At 35.1% G+C, this 19,725-nt stretch overlaps 1 protein-coding gene across 4 annotated transcripts in view; it reads right to left on the minus strand.

The window, feature by feature from the left end:
• LOC143026502 (long-chain fatty acid transport protein 1-like) overlaps window positions 1-18,551 on the minus strand; it is a 63,940-nt gene extending 45,389 nt beyond the window's left edge. Inside the window, exons 1-2 of one of the 4 annotated variants that reach the window (XM_076187019.1) lie at window positions 12,578-12,721; window positions 82-263 (exon numbers count right to left, since the gene is read on the minus strand). In XM_076187019.1, coding sequence (XP_076043134.1) covers window positions 82-253 — 172 coding nt within the window. In that variant the 5' untranslated portion in view covers window positions 254-263; window positions 12,578-12,721. Of the gene's footprint in view, window positions 1-81; window positions 264-12,577; window positions 12,723-18,497 lie in introns of those variants that run through there. The other 3 variants (XM_076187018.1, XM_076187016.1, XM_076187017.1) reach the window with 3 other exon arrangements.
• Window positions 18,552-19,725: the final 1,174 nt, after the last annotated feature.

Here is a 19,725-nt window from a genome sequence, read left to right on the forward strand (position 1 = left end):
GGGTGGGCCATCATCTCCAAAATGCTAAGCTGGGTTACATTTGTGCATAATATAGATGTATACTTTGGCTTGGCCACCCACCTTGGAGAGAGGAAAGATCCTTTGGTATTTTCATCACTTTTCTTTTAAGTTTTTTCCTCTCTCCATACAGTAAAGTGGTGGGGTTAGACCAGCTCCAGCTGTCAGGGCTTCTGTGCCTAGCTGCATTACTTTTCACCCATGCAGTATTGTAGGAGACTAGAAAATCCTTCATCACAGAGGCACTGAGATAGGAAGAATAGTTGAGGGTGTTTTATTTATGGACAACTATTTATAAATCAGATACAAATCTGGATTACATGATAAGGGTCTGGGCACACCACACAAGAAAGTTATGTCATGAAAGATTCTATATGATCCTTGCTCTCCTGATTTGGTCAATTCTTCTACAACCTCTGCTCAATGGATTTGCTGTCAGTGCTCTCAATATCACATGCATTTTTCTAATCAGTTCATTCATACATACATACATACATATACCAAAGGCTTTTTCCCCCTACACAGGGGTAGCCAAAAAGAAAAAGGCATACAAACCACTCCCACCCAATCCATTTCCTATATATTCCACTCCCCTCCACCCTCCCTCTTACCTTGGCACCTTCATTCATATATTACAGTTTTATCGCGAGGACTGTACTACACTGTACTACAGTCCTCGCTTTATATGAAGTATTCCGCTCTGGCGGGGGTTCGAATCCCAGCAGATGAGTTTATTTCCATTACAGTTTTATACCATATTCTTTATAATCATAAAATAGAGTAACTAGAAATACTTCATTATATATGAATTTTAGTGTATAGTTTTTATTAAACAATGAAATCTTGTAAATGGCTTTATTTGTGTCATAATGAGAGGGGAGTGATCAGGGAAGAGAGAAGAGAGAGAGAATGGCAAGTCCAAGGCTAACTTAGTGAGTTTAAATGCTGTATATATACAGTTGACCCAGGGCAGTGGGCAAGATGCAGAGATGACCCATCATCCTGGAGGAACCAAGAAAAGGAGGAAAGGATGGTAAATAGGAGTGGGGATGAAATGGGTGGTAGTAGATTTGTGCATTTGACTTTGGCTACCTCCCTTGTAAGAGGGAAAAAGCCCTTGGTATATGTATATATATATATACATAAATCTCCCTTAGCACAATCTACTATTACTTGTTAAATATTTATCCTTCTCTCTATGGATATCCACAAAATATCTATGGTTACTTCTCACTATCCTGGTAAATTAAAATTTCAATTTTTTTTCTCATGTGTGTGCATTCATGCACACCAAGCCATTCAGCGCTTTATTTTAATCAATTCTTGAAGCCTTATGATTACCCCCCTGGAATACAAATTACAGACGATATAAGGATCAGCAACCCTTGAGTACTTGTGTAAAGATAAGCTATCCTACACAATAGGCTGTAAAGTCTTACAACCCTATATATGAGTTTGTAAATATAAATCCCACCAACAGCAAGGGCGTATGGTGGTTTCTGTTCCTGGATGTGATGAACAGTGATTCCGTCCATAACTAACATATACTGCTAGTATGTATGTGTATATGCATGAGTGCAAGTGTATGTGTGTGTGTATTTACCTAGTTGTATTTTACGGGAAGAGAGCTATGCTCATAGTGATCTGCTTTTGTATCTTTCAGCATCCAGTTTGATCTTAAAAATTCTTGTACGTTTTTTTGCACTCACCATTTCTTCATTCAATTTGTTCCAGATATCTATCACTCTGTGTGGGAAGCTATTCTTTTTCAGATCTCTTCTATAAATATCCTTTTTAAGTTTCTTTTTGTGTCCTCTGGTTTTACTTTTATCCCACTTTAAAAGTCATCTCTATCAAGGACTTCCAACACTTTCATAATTCTGTATATGGTTAGCAGGTCTCCTCTTTCTCTTTGTTCCAGGGTTGGTAGTTCAAGTTTATTCAATCTTCGTATGTCAAATTGGAGAGGGTTGGTGCCATCTTTGTCGATGCTCTTTGAATTATTTCTAAATTTTTTTGTTCTTTTTAGTACTAGGGGTCCATAGTGTCACAGCACACTCCAATTTTGGTCTTATCAATGTAACTAATATTTTCTTTCCCATTTCTTCATCCATGTAATCAAAAGCCACTTCCATTGATCTTAATAAATTGAAAGTTTCTCAGACTAATTTGTTGATATATTTGTGTGGTGTCATGTCATTAGTGATAGGTCCTTTTCCAAGTTGACTTTTTTAATTTCCTTTGTACCAATTTTGTGTTGTCCATTATACTTCATTTATTGATGTTGAAATTCACTTCACTCCTCTGACTCCATTTCCAGATTTGGTCTAGGTTTTCTTGTAATGATTTGCAATCTTATTCTGTACTTACTCTCTTTAGTAGTTTTGCACTGTCTGCAAAGAAGTTCATATAACATTCCACACCTTCATCCATGTCATTTATATATATGGCAAACATTACTGGAGCTAATACAGAGCCTTGTGGGACTCCACTTATCATTTCTTCCCAATTTGAGTTCTTGTCTCTAAGTACCCTCTTTTTTGGTTTATGTCTCCTTTTTTTATGTAACATTTTCTCAGCCTTAGATCCAGTATCCTCAAAAAACTCATTCATTTCAGTCTCCATTCTTTTCTCATTTTTTTTCATTTCTAATTGCCTTTCCCTTTTCTATTTCATTTCCTTTTTTATCCAAACATTTTTATATTTTTCACTGTTTGCTAATTTTGCTTTCAATAGTACTTCTTCAGCTATCATTTGAGTCCTTAGTTTGATTTTTAGTGGCCTATATTGTTTTTCTCTAGAGTACTTCCCCATTCTATGCACCTCGTCCATGTCTTTATCAAATTCCTGCCCTTCTTCCTGAACCACTTTCAGAATTTCCTTTGCAATTTCTTTCTCTTTTTCTCTTTGATATTTGTATACATTATGTTTTTCTTTAATGCCATAAACTACAATGCACTTTTTTATCTACTGTGTCTCTTACCCAATTTTCCTTTTCTTTAATTACCGTTTCTTTAGCATTTTCCTCTACCTGCTGTTGTATTATTTCTTTAAACTGTTATTTTCTTGTTCTTGTTTCCAGATTTTTTATTTCTAGGGCGTGTGTGTGTGTGCAGTTAAGATTCTATACTTATATTGTTAGAAAATAAAGCAAATTACATGTGTAAATTTCACAGTAGAATGGATGACATACTTGATTACTTACAATTAAACTCTATTCTTTATTCTTTGGGATCTATACTTGTTTAAGACTTCATCACAGAGCCTCTCAAGTTCTTTTTAATGGAAAGCAAACTGAGGCCACTCAGCCTCTATTGACTTTTTGTTCCATGGCAGCATGAATATATTTTCCTTATGATAGAAAATGAGCGCTCTGTTGAAGCTATGTTGCTTGGTATGGTTAAGATATAGCCAACCACAATGCTTCTTTGAATCAAGAATTAAGTCCATTTTTTACCATGAATTCCACTAATTCATGCACATTTTTGTCTGCAAACTCAGGAGATGTATGCAGTACAACAAGTTCATTCTTCAAGTGAATGTCAGACATCAGAGTTCCATTTGTTTTATTCAACAGTGTCCATAACTTAGGTTGCACTCAATCTTTACTTCTGATTGAGTAGACTTAATAAGATTTGGTTTCTTAAATACCATATTATAGTTCTTGCAGATCTTGATTATGCCCATATAATGAATGCCAGACACTTTATACCTTCTAGCCAAAATAAAAATTCAGCAGCAAAAACAAACAAGCAGTGCATTCATCGAACCACAAACTTAAGACCTACATTTTCAAGTCTCCCCTCACACTCCACTGTATGCACTATGCCCCATAATGATAATTTAATTATTGGGTGTGCAGCACTTCTATAAGACACCCCTTGTGCAAAGTATCATAACAGGGCTAAAAACAATAAAGTTTCATACTTACTGCTGAATCTATTCATAACTACCATGCATTTTTCTCTCTGGGTGAAGGTGTGAGGTGCACACATAGCACACCCTGACAATAATTTAATTAAGGAAAGGTTAGGTTAGGTTAGCTCAGAATAAGCTCATTAAGATTAGACACCCAAAATATTAGCTTGTAAATCTTTTACATCCCAAAATACTATGGAATCTAATGAACAAGCTTCTGTGGATAAATTATTACATTTCCAATGACTTCAAATATCATCAGCCAAAGATCTCCATACTATAAATATATTTGTCTACAACAAGCATGTATGTTTCTTTTTTCCTGACACCCATAAAATTTCTCAAGGAAGAGAACACTTATTTCATTCAAGATATCTTATCAGCCTATTACCAAATTAAATTTCACTTTATACTAAATAGCCTGGATAGTATGCTTCTGAATACAACTGCCCCCACATACCAAAATAATTCTCATTTAATCTCAAAAGAGTGATACATGAATTGCCATCACTGATAGCACAAGCTTATCAAAGTAACAACCTTGACTTTTTACTTGCTGTTGTACCTTTGACGCTAAACCTCTTGTGGTTTCTAGATAAAAGATAAATGATAAGCTTATATAAGGAGGGTAAAATTACATATATACATACACACAGAAGACGAGGATGGAGAGGGGGCAAAAGGGGAGAGGGAGAGGTGGAGGAGGAGGAGGAGATAGAGTGAGAGTGACAAAAAGAAACCAAATAATTACAAGCCTATACACTCGACTTCAATCGTAGGAAAAATTATGGAAACTATCATCAGAGATACTATCGAACATCATTTAGAAAGTAACTGTTTGATAAGTGATAACCAGCATGGATTCAAACAAACATTCATGTGTGACTTACTGAATTCTACAACACAGTCATCTCAAATTATGACAAAAGAAACAATATCAATTTAATATATCTACACTGCAAAAACTTTTTATACCATCCCCCATGAAAGACTTTATATGATTCCCCATGGTCTTTGGATCACATGTTGGATTTGTGTATTTACCTAGTTGTATTTTACGGGAGGGGGACCTATGCTCGTGGTGTCCCGTCTTCATATCTCATTTTATCTAGACTGTTTTTAAATTCATGTATTGTTTTTGCACACACCACTTTCTCATCTAACTTGTTCCAAATGTCTATTACTCTGTGGGGAAAGCTATTCTTTTTCAGGTCTCTTCTATAACTGTCTTTCTTGATTTTCTTTCTGTGTCCTCTTGTATTTCTACTATCCCATTTTATTAGATCCTCTCTATTAACAGTTTCTATGTCTTTCATGATTCTCTAAATAGTTATCAAGACTCCTCTCTTCTTTGCTCTAATGTCTGTAGCTCAAGTTTTCCTAATCTCTCTTCATATGATAGTTCTGAGTGTTGGTGCCAATTTTGTAATTACTCTTTGTATTCTTTCAAGTTTTGTTATACATTTTTTTTGTACTTGGTGACCACATCGACGCTGCATATTCCAATCTTGGTCTTATCAAAGTGACTAGTATTTTCTTCACCATTTCTTCATCCAGGTATGTAAATGCCACTTTGATTGCTCTTATTAAATGACAAGTTTCTCCAAAAACTTTGTTTATACGTTTCTCAGGGGACATATTATTCATAATAATGACTCCCAGGTCCTTCTCATTTTTTTTATTTCTCCCAATTTATATGATCCCACTATTCTTTTTTTGCTTCTTCCAAAATTCCATTATACTACATTTCTTAACATTGAATTCCATCTCCCACTTCCTACTCCATTCCCATACTTTATTGAGATCACTCTGTAGCAACTCACAATCTTCTTCAGTGTGTGTTCACTTTTTTTAATAATTTTGCATCATCCGCAAAGAAGCTCATATAACTTTCAATTCCTTTATCCATATCATTAATATATATAGCAAGCATTATTGGGGCCAGAACTGTTCCTTGTGGAACACCACAAAATCACTTCATCCCAATTAGAGTGTTTGTCTCTTATCACTGCTCTCATTTTTCTTTCATACAAGAAGTCTTCCATCCACTTCAGCAGTTTGTCCTGTATTCCTCCTGCAGTTTCTAATTTCTTAAGCAACTTCTTATGTGGCACCTTATCAAAAGCTTTTCTTAGGTCTAGAAATGCACAATCAGTCCATCCATCTCTTTATTGTATTATATCTATTGGCCTTGAATAGAAATACATTAAGTTTGTGATGCATGATTGTCCTTGTCTAAATCCAAATTGCCTTGGATTTAGTATGATTTTTTCCAGATGCCTTACCCATCTAATTTTTATCATTCTTTCATAAATTTTAGCTATTGTACTTGTAAAAGAGACCGGTCTATAGTTAGTAGGGTCTTCCTTGTTTCCCCCTTTATATATTGGTACTATATTTGCTCTTTTCCAATCTTCTGGAACTTTTCCTTCTTTCAACGAACTGTTTATTAGACTATGTATTTTGTCTGTTAGTTCATTCCTGCATTAACTCAAAATCCAGTTTGCCATTTCATCTGGTCCATGTGATTTTCTAACATCAAGATTACTCAAGTATTTCATGATTTCATCCCTTGATACTTCTCTTTCATTGGGGGGACTTTCTCCTCTCATTCAATTTCTAGGTTGTATATTCTCCCTTGTAAACACCAATTTAAAATGTTTGTTCATAATTTCTGCCATTTCTATTTTCTCTGTGTATTCAACTCCTTGCCATAGTTTCTCTAATTCTTGTTTGTTTTTCAGTTTGTTGTTTACAAATCTATAAAATAGTTTTGGTTGATCTTCACATTTTTCTATGACATCTTTTTCATATTTTCTCTTTTCTTCTCTGAACACTTGTACATATTCATTTCTATAACTAGTATATATTTTCCATTTTTCAGGTCCTTTGTCTTTTTTCCATTTTAGACAGGCTTTATCCCTTTTGTCTTTTAACTCCCTACATCTTTTGTTGTATCAGCACTTTACATACTCTTTTTCTTGCTTTTGTCTTGGAACATACTTTTCCACTCCTTTATAAATTTTTGTCAAAATATTCCATTTCTCTACTACTGTTGTTTCCTCCTTGTGTATTATTTCCCAGTCAGATTTTTTAATGAATTCTCTTATTTGATCAAATTTGTTTTTTCATACATCAATGTTCCCTTTCTATATTGTTCATTTTTTTCATGTATTTTTCCTCATTTAGTTCCAGTTCAACCAATATGTGGTCACTTTTACTTTTTGGTGTCTTATATTCAATCTTGTCAACTATTTTAGGTTCTGATGTGATTATTAGGTCCAATCCCAATGGTTCTTCATTTTTATACCTAGTATTCTCTTGTATCCATTGCGTCATTGTATGTTCTATAATCATATCAAGTTGTACATTTCCCCATGAGTCATCTCCACCCTTCACTGTCATCTCTTCCCAGCAGATTTCTTTGCAATTAAAGTCACCCATTATAACTATTCTTCCTCCATCTTCCATTATCTTATTTAGTGTTATCCTTGTGTCTTCTAACATATTTTTGTGTTTTTTTCTTTTCCCACGAAGCCATTTTAGGAGGCACATAATTTACTACAAACTTCCTGCTCTTCCCACCCTTGTCCTCCACTTCCATCATAATCATCTCTACTCTATTTGTTCCATATGTGACATTCCTCACATTTATATACTTCTTAGTCAGGAACATAACTCCACTCCCTTGTTTTACCTCTCTGTTTCTAGTCCAATAATTATATGCACCATGTCCTACACTGTTGGGTGGTAGTGGACCTTTCAATTTTGTCTCTACAATTCCCATTATGTCTGGTTCTTTTTCCTTCAGGTAATCATTCAGTTCGTTCAAGCCTGTTATTAAGCCATCTATATTTGTGTAAGACATTTTTAATTTTCTGCTACTTCCATTTTGTTTTCTGTTTCCCTTCTGTTTTCTCTTCTATGAACCATTTCCTCACTTTCATATTCACCACTCTCCAATAGAATTTCTCTTTTTCTGACTTTGTTCTTTTCTCATTTTTTCCTTAGCTTCTAGTCTTTTTGTTTTCTCATCCTCTTTCCTCTTTATTCATTTTTCTTTTTATCCATACCTGTTTATATTGATCACAAAGGATTACAAAGGCGGAGCATACCGACAGGAGACCTTTTGATCCATATCTAGGTCGGATGCGAAAAAAAAAAATCATATTAATAATAAAATAATAAATAAAAACTATGATAATGTAAACAAATAAAATACATAAATAAATGCATAGGTATAGTTAAATAATAAACAAACAGGTAAATAGTAAATAATAATAAATTGACATATAACTAATAATAAATAAAAATCAGACAGACAAATGATAACAAAACAAAAACAAATAATATAAGATAAATTATAATCATTACAGCATCTTACTTAGGTCTTTATCTAAATGATTCTTAAAGCTTTGAACTGAACTACATTGCACTACCTGTGCAGGAAGTTTATTCCATTCATTAACTACACGGTTGGCAAAGTTGTTTCTACCTACTTCCAAATTGAATCTATTTCCGGACAGTTTGAGACCATTGTTTCTTGTCTGATTCTCATTCAATGTAAAAATTTGGTCACTTTTGATGTTGTCAATTCCCTTTAGAATTTTAAAGACCTGTATCAAGTCACCTCTGAGTCTACGCTCTTTTAGGGAAAACAGATTCATATGTTTTACTTGATTGACGTATTATTAATTTTTGATATTTGGAATCCATTTTGTGGCTCGTCGTTGTATTATTTTCCAATATGTTAATGTCTTAAATGAGATTCGGTGACCATATGGAAACAGCATATTCCAAATGTGGACAAACTAACGATTTATATAGCTTGTTAATGAGTGATGGACTTTTGAAATCAAAAGATCGCGCAATCAGTCCTAGAATCTTATTCGCTTTCTCAGAGGCTGAAATACACTGCTTGGATGATTTGAGGTCGTTACTGATAATTACGCCGAGATCTTTTTCACTATCCACTTTTGTTAACGAATTTCCAAATAACTTGTAATCGTACTTACTGTTATTTTTACCTATGTGCATTACCTTGCATTTACTTGTGTTAAATTTCATTAGCCACTTTTCAGACCATTGCTGTAATTGATCTAAATCTTCTTGAATATCTAATTGGTTTGAGTGATCATTTGCCACTCCGCACAGTTTTGTATCATCAGCAAATTTGGAAACAGTAGATTTTAGTCCATGGTCTATATCATTTATATATACTATGAATAGAAGTGGCCCAAGAACGGAACCCTGAGGAACTCCACTTGCAACACTTTTCCATTCAGAAGTTTTTCCATTTAAAACAACTCTCTGTTTTCGATCATTCAACCAATTACTAGTCCAACCTAATAGGCTACCACTTATTCCATGCAAAGCTAATTTAGTAAGTAGTCTTTCGTGTGGGACGGTATCAAAAGCTTTTGCAAAGTCTAGATATACTAAATCTATATTGTTTCTTTTGTCATAATTCGAGATAACTGTGTTGTAGAATTTGAGTAAGTTAGTCACGCAAGAACGTTTCCGTCTGAAACCATGCTGGCCTATCATTTATCAAACGGTTACTTTCTAAATGATGTTCGATAGCATCTCTGATGATAGTTTCCATTATTTTTCCTACGATTGAAGTCAAACTTATAGGCCTATAGTTATTTGGTTTCTTTTTGTCACCTTTTTTGAATATGGGAGTAACGTTAGCTAGCTTCCATTCTCTTGGGACATCTCCGGATATGATGGATTTCTTGAAAATAATTTCTAATGGAACAACAATCTCATTTTTCATTCCTTTAAGATTCTTGGATGCCAACCGTCAGGCCCTGGTGTTTTATTAACTTTGAGTTTGTCTATACACCTTTTAATTTTTTCTTTTGTTATATTTACTGTAGTGAGTAAGTTTACCCTAGACTTTTCACAGGTTTCAGTTTGGAATTCACCTTGAGGTGTTTCGTTTACGAATACCGAGCTAAAATAATTGTTTAAGATATTACACATTCCTTCATTTGAATATTCAAGTTGACCGTCAGCAGATAATAGTGGACCACTGTCTGCTAGTTTCCCTGTTTTTGCTAAGATATACTCTGCTGTTGTTTGTGACCTGAATTTAACCTTAATTGGTCTGGCCTTATCTGTATTGTATTTCCCTATTCTATATATTTCTTCTATTTCTTTACCTATTTCTGGTTCATCTTCTTGAACTACTTTTAATATCTTTTTTACTTTTTCCTTTTCTTCCTTTATTCTTGTAGTCCTATTTAGATTATACTTCTCTTCCATCCCTAATATAATTATACATTTCTTTTTATCCTTTAAGTCTAACTTTATTCTCCTTCTCCCTCATCACTTTAATAACTGTGTCCTTAGTTTGTTCTTTCATCCGCTGTTCCATTATAACTCTAAATTCCATTTTATTGTTCTCTTGTACTTTTTTCCAACCACTTATCTCTTTTACTATGGACTCTTTATTCTCTTTATTACTCCTCTTCAATTCCTCATTCTCATCCTTTACTTCTCTTAACTGTCTTTTTAATTCTTCTATTTATTTAGTTAGGTTTTGATTCTCCGTCTTTAGTTCTTCCAGTTTATCAACTTTTTGAGTAATCAACTTTGATTGGTTAAACCTAACATCCCAATTTTCATTCATTTCTTTTAGTTGGGGGAGGTTGTCATTTCCTCCCTCATTAAATCCATGGAAATAGTTATCTTCACCTTCCATTGTGATGCTCTTATCTATATTTCTAATTTTTACATTTCTACTAATCTCTTCAACTTCACCTTTGTCATCTGACCGTCTTTTGTTGACAGGGCATCTGACTTCCTGGGCCCAATCTTCCCCTTCCTCATTTCCTTCCATTTTCCTCAGTAATCCCTCCCCTTCTCCTTTTTCTTCACCTTCTCACTACACCATGAGCTTTCTCCATCCCTATTAATACAACACAGGTACTCCCTTGTCATTGTGATCCTCAAAATTTGTAGATACTGTATCACCAGAGTCCAAACTTCACTGCCACCCAACCCGTGTGTGTGTATGTATGTATATATATATATATATATATATATATATATATATATATATATATATATATATATATATATATATATATATATATATATATATATATATATAAAACTACAAAACAAATGGTATAAAAAAGAAAAACTTTCATAATTAACATCTTCCTTGCACAACAGGTGTTGCCATTGAGATGAACAAGGATTGGTACTGCCTAGTATGGAAGAGGTTAATTAAATTTGGTTCAACTAGGGGTGGGGAACTACAGATATAAATAAAAGTAATCAAGTATCAGTTTGTAATTTATGGATCTCTCATGTTCTGTAAACTAAGGTTGCTACATATAAGAAATCAGATCCAAGTGAAGTAAGAGGTCATATACCATAAGGATCAGTACTTGTTCCACTTTCATTTTTCATTTACTGACATGGGCATTTCATATCAAGTACTTAAATTTGTAGATGACAAAGATTTTTGGTGAAGCATCAACAAATGAAATTCAGGATAGTTGTGGGATATTATTAAAGTTAGTATTGGTGTACTGCCTCAAGAGACCATTTCACTCCATGGAGTGCAAAGGTGGCTTTGGTAACCTAATGTTACTAATTCACATTTGGGAAATTACACCAATGGTGTCTCATGACAATGAATATTGCACGCATACATGACAGTATCAACAAACACAATATTCCCCATTGTGTGTTCTCTAGACACACATGGGATTATGTGCTGATACAATCAAAACTATGTTGTATTGTCTGCAGCACATCCTATTTCATTGCCACAAGCCTCGGCTGAATGACATTACTCAAGGTTGAAGACAGGTTCTATAATGATAATCAACCTACAGCGAAATTCAAGATAATAATAATAATTTTATTTGGTATTGAATCAATATACATGAAGTGCAGATGATAAAAAAAACACAGTTCGAAATAACAATTACAAATGCTGAGGATAATACAAAATGTATGTTACTATGTACATAAGCTTGTTCTGATTGTGGTCCAGTCTATAGTCAGCATACAGTGAAATCTGTCATTCAATTCAAATACCCCTAGGCCTAGGGACAGAAGCTGTGAAGGAGGTAAGTAAATATTTCCATACCCATTCTTGTTACTTGGACTAGGTGCTACCTAATAATGCTTACCTAGTAACTACTACAGGGAAATGAAAATGTAAACTTCTGGGATCGTTATCATCAGCCCTATGCTAAATTTCTGTGCCTGTCATATGTTCAATTATAAATGTTGCCTCAGAACTAGTAAACACTTACACTACACACTACTGACACTACACACTACAGTAATTCAGTCAACAATTCAATTGCTCTTATATTGAAGATACTTAAGTGTATGATGTAAAATGAATCGCCAGTCTTACTGATGAACAAGATAATGAAATTCATACACTAATAAACCATGAACATTTCGACCAAACTGCCGATGACACACAAAAATAAAAAAATTATTTTATACTGTGCCCATCTCTAGACCCGCCTTACAAGCCTACCCACGCCCAACCACCATCGCCTATAATTATTTATAACACAATTACTACTGCCTTATAAATACATTCATATACCAATCAGCTCATTAAATGTCATTAACATTACTCATATAATACTAAACATACCAGGTACTGCTTTTCCAAATCTTCTTCTGGCAATGAATTTTGATTTCGCTTTCTTTACTTTTTTCTTACTGTCTTGTAACTCCGACAGTGCCACTACCCACTGCCGCAATCAAAATAGTTCGCAGCTGATTGAGTCATACTCTTACACTAGAAGAGAAACGAGCTTAAACCAATTAATAAATCTTCATTTTTGTTTCAAAATTGCCATACTAGCTAAATATAATAATATTCCGTCACAAAATACTTTTCTGAAACGTCAGTTGGCAATAAAAATGCAAATAAAAGTAAACGAATATACGTGTCACTGTGTTTGTCCAAGAGCTTGTTCGAGTCCGATAACAATTTCACGAGCGTCAGTCTAAAATATATATATATATATATATATATATATATATATATATATATATATATATATATATATATATATATATATATATATATATATATATATATATATATATATGCTTAGATTGCTCATAATCGTTCGAGCAATGATGTTTTAACTAAAATCCTGCTCTTATTTAGGTACGGGCACAAAATTTTCATTTTTTTTTAACTCTTAAATTATTGTTGCATATAAAAGGCAATTTTATTAGAAACAAAATGCTTTTTAATTTTTTGAAATAGCTAAAAAAATAAGTGAGATACGACTTTTTGAATTATTTTTTTAGCCCGCATTCTTGGCTGGACTTCACCATAGCAAAATGTTAGAATTAAGGGTGGTCATTTGTAAAGATTTCGGTAAAGAAATACACGTTAACTCTAAACCACTGGTCCAATTTTATTAAAATTCGGAATACTTGGGTTGGATAAACAAATCACATGAGTATGTCAAAAACAATGCAAGACATCTCCATCATACCATATTTACCTTTTCATGGCAACCATGAAGTTGTCAATTTTCAGATTATCATTGATAAAATCCAAACCCCTGGCCCAACTGACATGCAACTTGGCATGTCTAGGTTTTATGGGTCAATAAAACACCTGAGCATGTCAATAACATTGCAGGACCTTCTTCTGACACCATTCTTACAAATATCTATCACGTTGCCATGGCAACTGTTGTCAGTTTAGAAATAATCAATAAAATCCAAACCGCTCGCCCAACTGACATGCAACTTGGCATGCATAGGTTTTATGGGTCAAAAAATATCCTGAGCATGTCAAAAACAATGCAGGACTTTCCTCTTACACCGTTCTTACTGACACCTATCACGTTGCCATGGCAACAATATGTCGAATAGGCATCTAAGCTTCAAGAAACTTAGATTGCACAACTGCGCTATTACCAACGATTTCAAAGTTGCTCATATCCGGTAGAATAGAGGCTAATAAACAACATTATTACATTCAATATTATATGATTTAGTTTCTTGCCTTTACACTTTTACTCGGAAAACTAATTTGCCAAGGCTAATATAAAAAATTGCGTTGAAACCGGCAAGAATTAGTAAAGTTTTGAAGAACTGGGCATAAACTTGTTTAACAACAAGATAATTTTAATACCCAGCGGATGTACTGAACGCCCCAAGCATTCAAACTAAGCCAAACAAAAATCAAAATCCAACGGGGCGCAAAAGATGGCGATATCGGCGCCGCGCATGGTTTCGCGCGTGACCATATGCCTACATGTGATGACCCTAAGCTCAAACATCAAGTAATCAACGATCTTAAGCTTCTCATTTCCGGGAGAAAATAAGTTGATAAACATGTGTATATAAATTAAAATAATATTTAGTTACGCCTTACCTTAATATTTTTACTCGGAAAACTATGTTGCCAAGTTTGATAACCAAATATCCGTTTAAATCGCTGAAAAAAAATTATATTTTAAGAATTGGGTATACATTTGCAAAACAACAAAGTAATTTGAATATCTTGCGCATGCGCTGAACGCAGCAAACATTCAAACCAAGCTAAACAAAAGCTAGTGGGCCGCAAAAAATGGCGTGGATTCGCGCGTACCTATCTTATTTAAATGTTATGGCAGAGAACCACATTATACATATTGTCAATAAAAACAAAATTCATATATAAGATGTCTTCTCACTTAACCCTACAAGGAAGACCTGTGACATATGGAATCATGATAGGCTTTTTTCAAACCTTGCGGTCATAATAATTAGTTATTGGCATTTTTGCTTCCCCATCTAAGTACAGCTTGTACCTTTGTAGTGAGAGAACACAGAGACCTGTCACTGCAATTATTCCACCCAAAGTTGTTCGTGTATCCACGTGTATCCAGTAAACTTCAACTGTGTATCCAAGTGGCACAGGTCCACAAAATACGTTATTTTTTCTAAATAGAAATGTACTAGGACGCCTCAAAATACGTTATTTTTTCTAAATAGAAATTTACCAGGACGTCATTGTTATCTAACTTGTGTGAGTATTTTAGTAGTATAACTGGTTCAACTATAGTGGTATTATTGGTATATGTATGAAAAGTAGATACTGTATAAGAAAATGCATTTGCTCTCGTGGTTCTAATGGCTTATAATCGAGTCACAAACATGTCAGATGAGGCCTTGGGGGATACTGTAAACTCTGATTAATTAAAAAAGCAGAATTGACATAACGTTAATCAACGAATGACTGAAGCCCTGAGTAAGATTGTGTGACAATTTTCCAATTTCTTCCCCGACACACCCTACCCTTAATCCAAACTTGCCACCTACTAGTGGTGGGCAGCTACCGGTAAAGTTACCGGTTTTATCGGTAACAACCTTAACGGTAGCTTACCGGCAAAAATTCTGCTACCGTTAAGGCTCCGTTAACCGATAAGCTATACCATAACACTCGGAGAGCGGTAAGCACGTCTCGGCTTGGTGGTACTGAGTGACGGTACTGACGGTAGTGGTGGGCAGCTACCGGTAGTTACGGGTTTCATCGGTAACAACCTTGACGGTAGCTTACCGGCAAAAATTCTGCTACCGTTAAGGCTCCATCAACCGATAAGCTATACCATAACACTCCGAGAGCGGTAAGCACGTCTCAGCTTGGTGGTACTGAGTGACGGTACTGACTGTACTGCTAATTTTACCGGTTAAACTTTTACCATTAAGCAAGTATGTACCGCTAAGGTCTCGGTAATTTTTACCAATAAAACCGTATTTTTTCGGCATTTTTGTTAATTTCTCAATAGAATTAATGTCATTTCTGTGATCAGCATACGAAATTATATTGTGAAAGTTTCATCGAAAAATTCCGCGTGTCGCCAAACGAAGACTCATATATGTATATGTATGTGTATATATATATATATATATATATATATATACACATATATATATATATTATATATATATATATATATATCAACAAAAACCCACTGTGTTGGATAAGAAGAAATGAAATCCATAGAGTCCATATATTTCGATCACGGACTGTTATCCTCTTCAGTCCGTGATCGAAATATATGGAATCTAATTATTTCATTTCTTCTTATCCAACACAGTGGTTTTTTGTTTAAATTTACTAATGTGTTACGACATTACTTTGTAGTTATATATATATATACATATATATATATATATATATATATATATGTATATATATGTATATATATGTATGTATATATATATGTATATATATGTATATCATATATATATATATATATATATATATATATATATATATATACAGTATACTGTATATGCCCCAGATTAATAAAAATGTCAATATGCTTCTGTCTCTAAATAAGGATATGAACTAATTTGTATGAAAAGATAATTGAGGAAATAAATAAAAAACATGCTGACAATGAAATCTGATATATCCTTGAGTATTCACCTTGGTCTTTGGATCACGTGCTGGGCTAATTTGTATGAAATAAGTATTAAAACAAGGGAGCATTAAAAACAGTTTTCAGGAAAACATCTAATACAAATTAGTCAGTTTAGGTTAGTCTTTAAGAAAACATTTATTACAAATTAGTCAAAGCTCATTATATGTGTATGTGTGTGTATTAACAAAACTCCCACTCCCACATGCACCCTCCAAACATGAACCCATGCACGCAGAGGGACAAGTTTATACACCACACCCACCCTCAGACACCCTCCATTCACTCACTTGCGCGGTAGATAGCACTAGAAGCACCAATTAAACTATGACTTTTTCCCTTTACAATGACATAACAATCAAAATAATATGTAAAATAGAACCAGACATATAGCTTATTAAAGGACAAAAACATTGATTTTTCAGGAGAGACAGTTAAACTGGGAGGCTGGATACTGTGGATAGGCGGCATACTACCTCTAACTTTGATAACGCACTGATATTTATAAAATTCAATATCATGTGTTTATTTTTTAGAATCATAGCTTGCTTCCGATTGGTGGGAAGAGTTGCCAGATATCTCCATAAACACAATATCGTAAACAAAATAGAACTGGCTATCGAAAATTTTGCGTTTATTTCAATATACATAGTATGCAATGGGGTTGTGACTACACACCATAGTAGGATGAAATTTGTTTAAAGATTTAAGTCATAAAGGCGACTACTACCTCACGGGTCTTTTACCGGTAAAATACCGGTAATTCCGGTAACGGCATTGTTGTTTACCGGTAATTCCAGTACTGAGATTAGCGGTATTTGCCCAGCACTACCACCTACTAACCCTAAGGTTGTTCCCTGGCGGCTTCCTCTCATGCCTCTCCCCCACTGTCAGAGACAGTGATTGAACGTAATAGTGATCCTAGTGGTGGTATAAGGGCAATAGTTACACTACACATCGACTAGGTGACACAGTTGGTAGAGCGCTGGACTGGGAAGTACGATAGTGCTCGCAGTACCCAGTTCGAATTCTGCCCAGGGCCGAAATTATTTCGGTATCGCTGTGCCTCGGGTCGTTACTCTGACTCTCGTGGGCGGGGAGTTGGGTGTGTGTGTGTGAAAGGTCATAGCATTACCCATAGATCGGTCATACGAGCTCTGAGCTCTCTTCCGGGAGGGAAATAGCTGTCGATCACGAGTCCAACACGTGATCCGAAAGACCAAGACCAAGGTGAACAAGGACCACGCAGATCCAAGATACGTCAGTCACCCCTTTTACGAGTGCCGATTATGGCAGGTACTTTTTCATCAAACAATATCAGCGTTTAAATGTCGCACACCAGATAAAACTATATGGTTCACTAATCCAAATAGAATATGTGCACCCCTTCCCCCAGCTGTCCCTTATCTATACCAAAACTGACAGCTGTATCAACTACTGGTAACTCCATCATGGACTTCTTTCATTCAATTCAATCAATAAGTTTATTGTTGATATACAACAAAAGAGAGTTGGGTCTTGCCAACTAACCCCTATACATTTTATATCCAATTTGTATATTACAGTTTTGTCAAAATAAATGTTTACATAAAATATCACTCATATCCTTTACTGTATATTACAATATCACAGTACTGTATTTACCATCTGAAAGTAAACATTGGATGTTTCATAATTTTAGTTAAGATATCTTTATCTATGAAATAGCATATGAGCTCAATGAGGTTCCACTGTCCCTGTGGTCTAAATTCATCGATTACTGGGCAATACTGTATATAATGTTGTAGTGAATGTCCTCCCGGCCTTGCACATAAAGTACAGGGCTCAGGTTCAGCTCCCCTGTACACCTCTTTCCTCTTTTTATTTGTGATGCAATGGTAAATGACATATTGAAGTACACCAACCAGCAAATTGATTGTTCTGTACCAAAATATCGCAACCAGCCATTCTAATGCAATCTGCTATGAGTGCGAATAGTAAACTAGTAAGTTGTTACCAGTGTGCCACTCACTAGATATGGAAAAACCTAGATGGGTAGCCTAAAAACACCAAGATTCCGTAAAAACACTAGATTATTAATTTTACTAAACATTATGGTTATAAAGTAGTAAATAAAAAAATCACAACACTTACGTTGCTGTACCTATGTTTACTGGAGATGAACTGGCAGATGATCGGCGCTGTCTGAGTCTGAGGCAGAGTGGAGAGTTGCCAGCTCACATTTGTTGCATCTTTCCACATATCGCTGATGACACGTGCCACTTTTTACATCTCCTATTAGGCGTGCTGATGGCTCCCAATAAAAAACATTTCACTCCTTGTCGAGCAAGTGCTTGTTTTGCTCGAAGTCTGATAGCGACGGTAGTTGCCAGAAGTCTGTTAGTTTGCTTTGTTTTTATTATATTAATTTGCAAGAACACCCTTTCAACACAAGCCGATGAGTGTGGCAATGCTAAAAGTCCACACATAAGCCTTGAAAGTACTCCAAATTTCATCTTGTTATTGCCATCTTTCACTTTTTGAAGTTCACTCCAGAATGATGTACTCGTCTGAGTGAGGTTTTGCACAGTTTCCTTGGCATACATCAGACTCTGCCATTCATCTTCTAAAGTATCCAATTCTTCCTCTTTGACAATCATGGGAAAGTGCACTGTTAGACTGGTGATGGATGTACTTCTGTGAGGTGATACAGCAACTTTAGGGTCAAGATTTTTCAGCAGAGCAATAACGCAGTCCTCTTCAAAAGGAAAGCGTTTCTTCATTTGTAGACACAATTCTACTAAGAAGTTTCGGCAGTCTATGAGGAATCTTTTCCCTGCATCACTGCCATGTAGTGGTCAAGCAGGGCATAACGTCGGCCACCAAGGTTGAGCTTCTCTAGACTTTTGTATACTGTGCTGTCGCGGGAATTGATGTTGGATAACTTTTCTGTGAACAAAACTTCCTCTTTGATAAACATGCTAAGAATTCTTCTGTGCTCTCCAGCAATGGATGCGTGAAGTGTATCAAATCTGTGGTAAGTGCCAAACACACTGTACTTTCTGGTAGGAGTTTATTGCGAAGGTCTACACATAAGTATGGCAGGAAATGATCTGTCACCCGCGAATGCTTGGTCCGCCTTGGCATCATGACGCGCCCGTGCCCTACTTCCTGATACATAAATGTATTGTATATACCTAGAGATGTTTGTATGTATTGTTTTGCCTAATCTTTTTCCCAACAGGCAACAATGTATCAGGAAGTAGGGCACGAGCGCGTCATGATGCCAAGGCTAGGCCCCTAGCATTCGCTGGTGACAGATTACTTCCTGCCATACTTGTGTGTAGACCTACGCAATAAACTCCTACCAGAAAGTACAGTG

This window comes from Oratosquilla oratoria, chromosome 6, assembly GCF_046742065.1.
Source record: "Oratosquilla oratoria isolate Oo_2021 chromosome 6, ASM4674206v1, whole genome shotgun sequence".
NCBI classification, from domain to species: Eukaryota; Metazoa; Arthropoda; class Malacostraca; order Stomatopoda; family Squillidae; genus Oratosquilla; species Oratosquilla oratoria.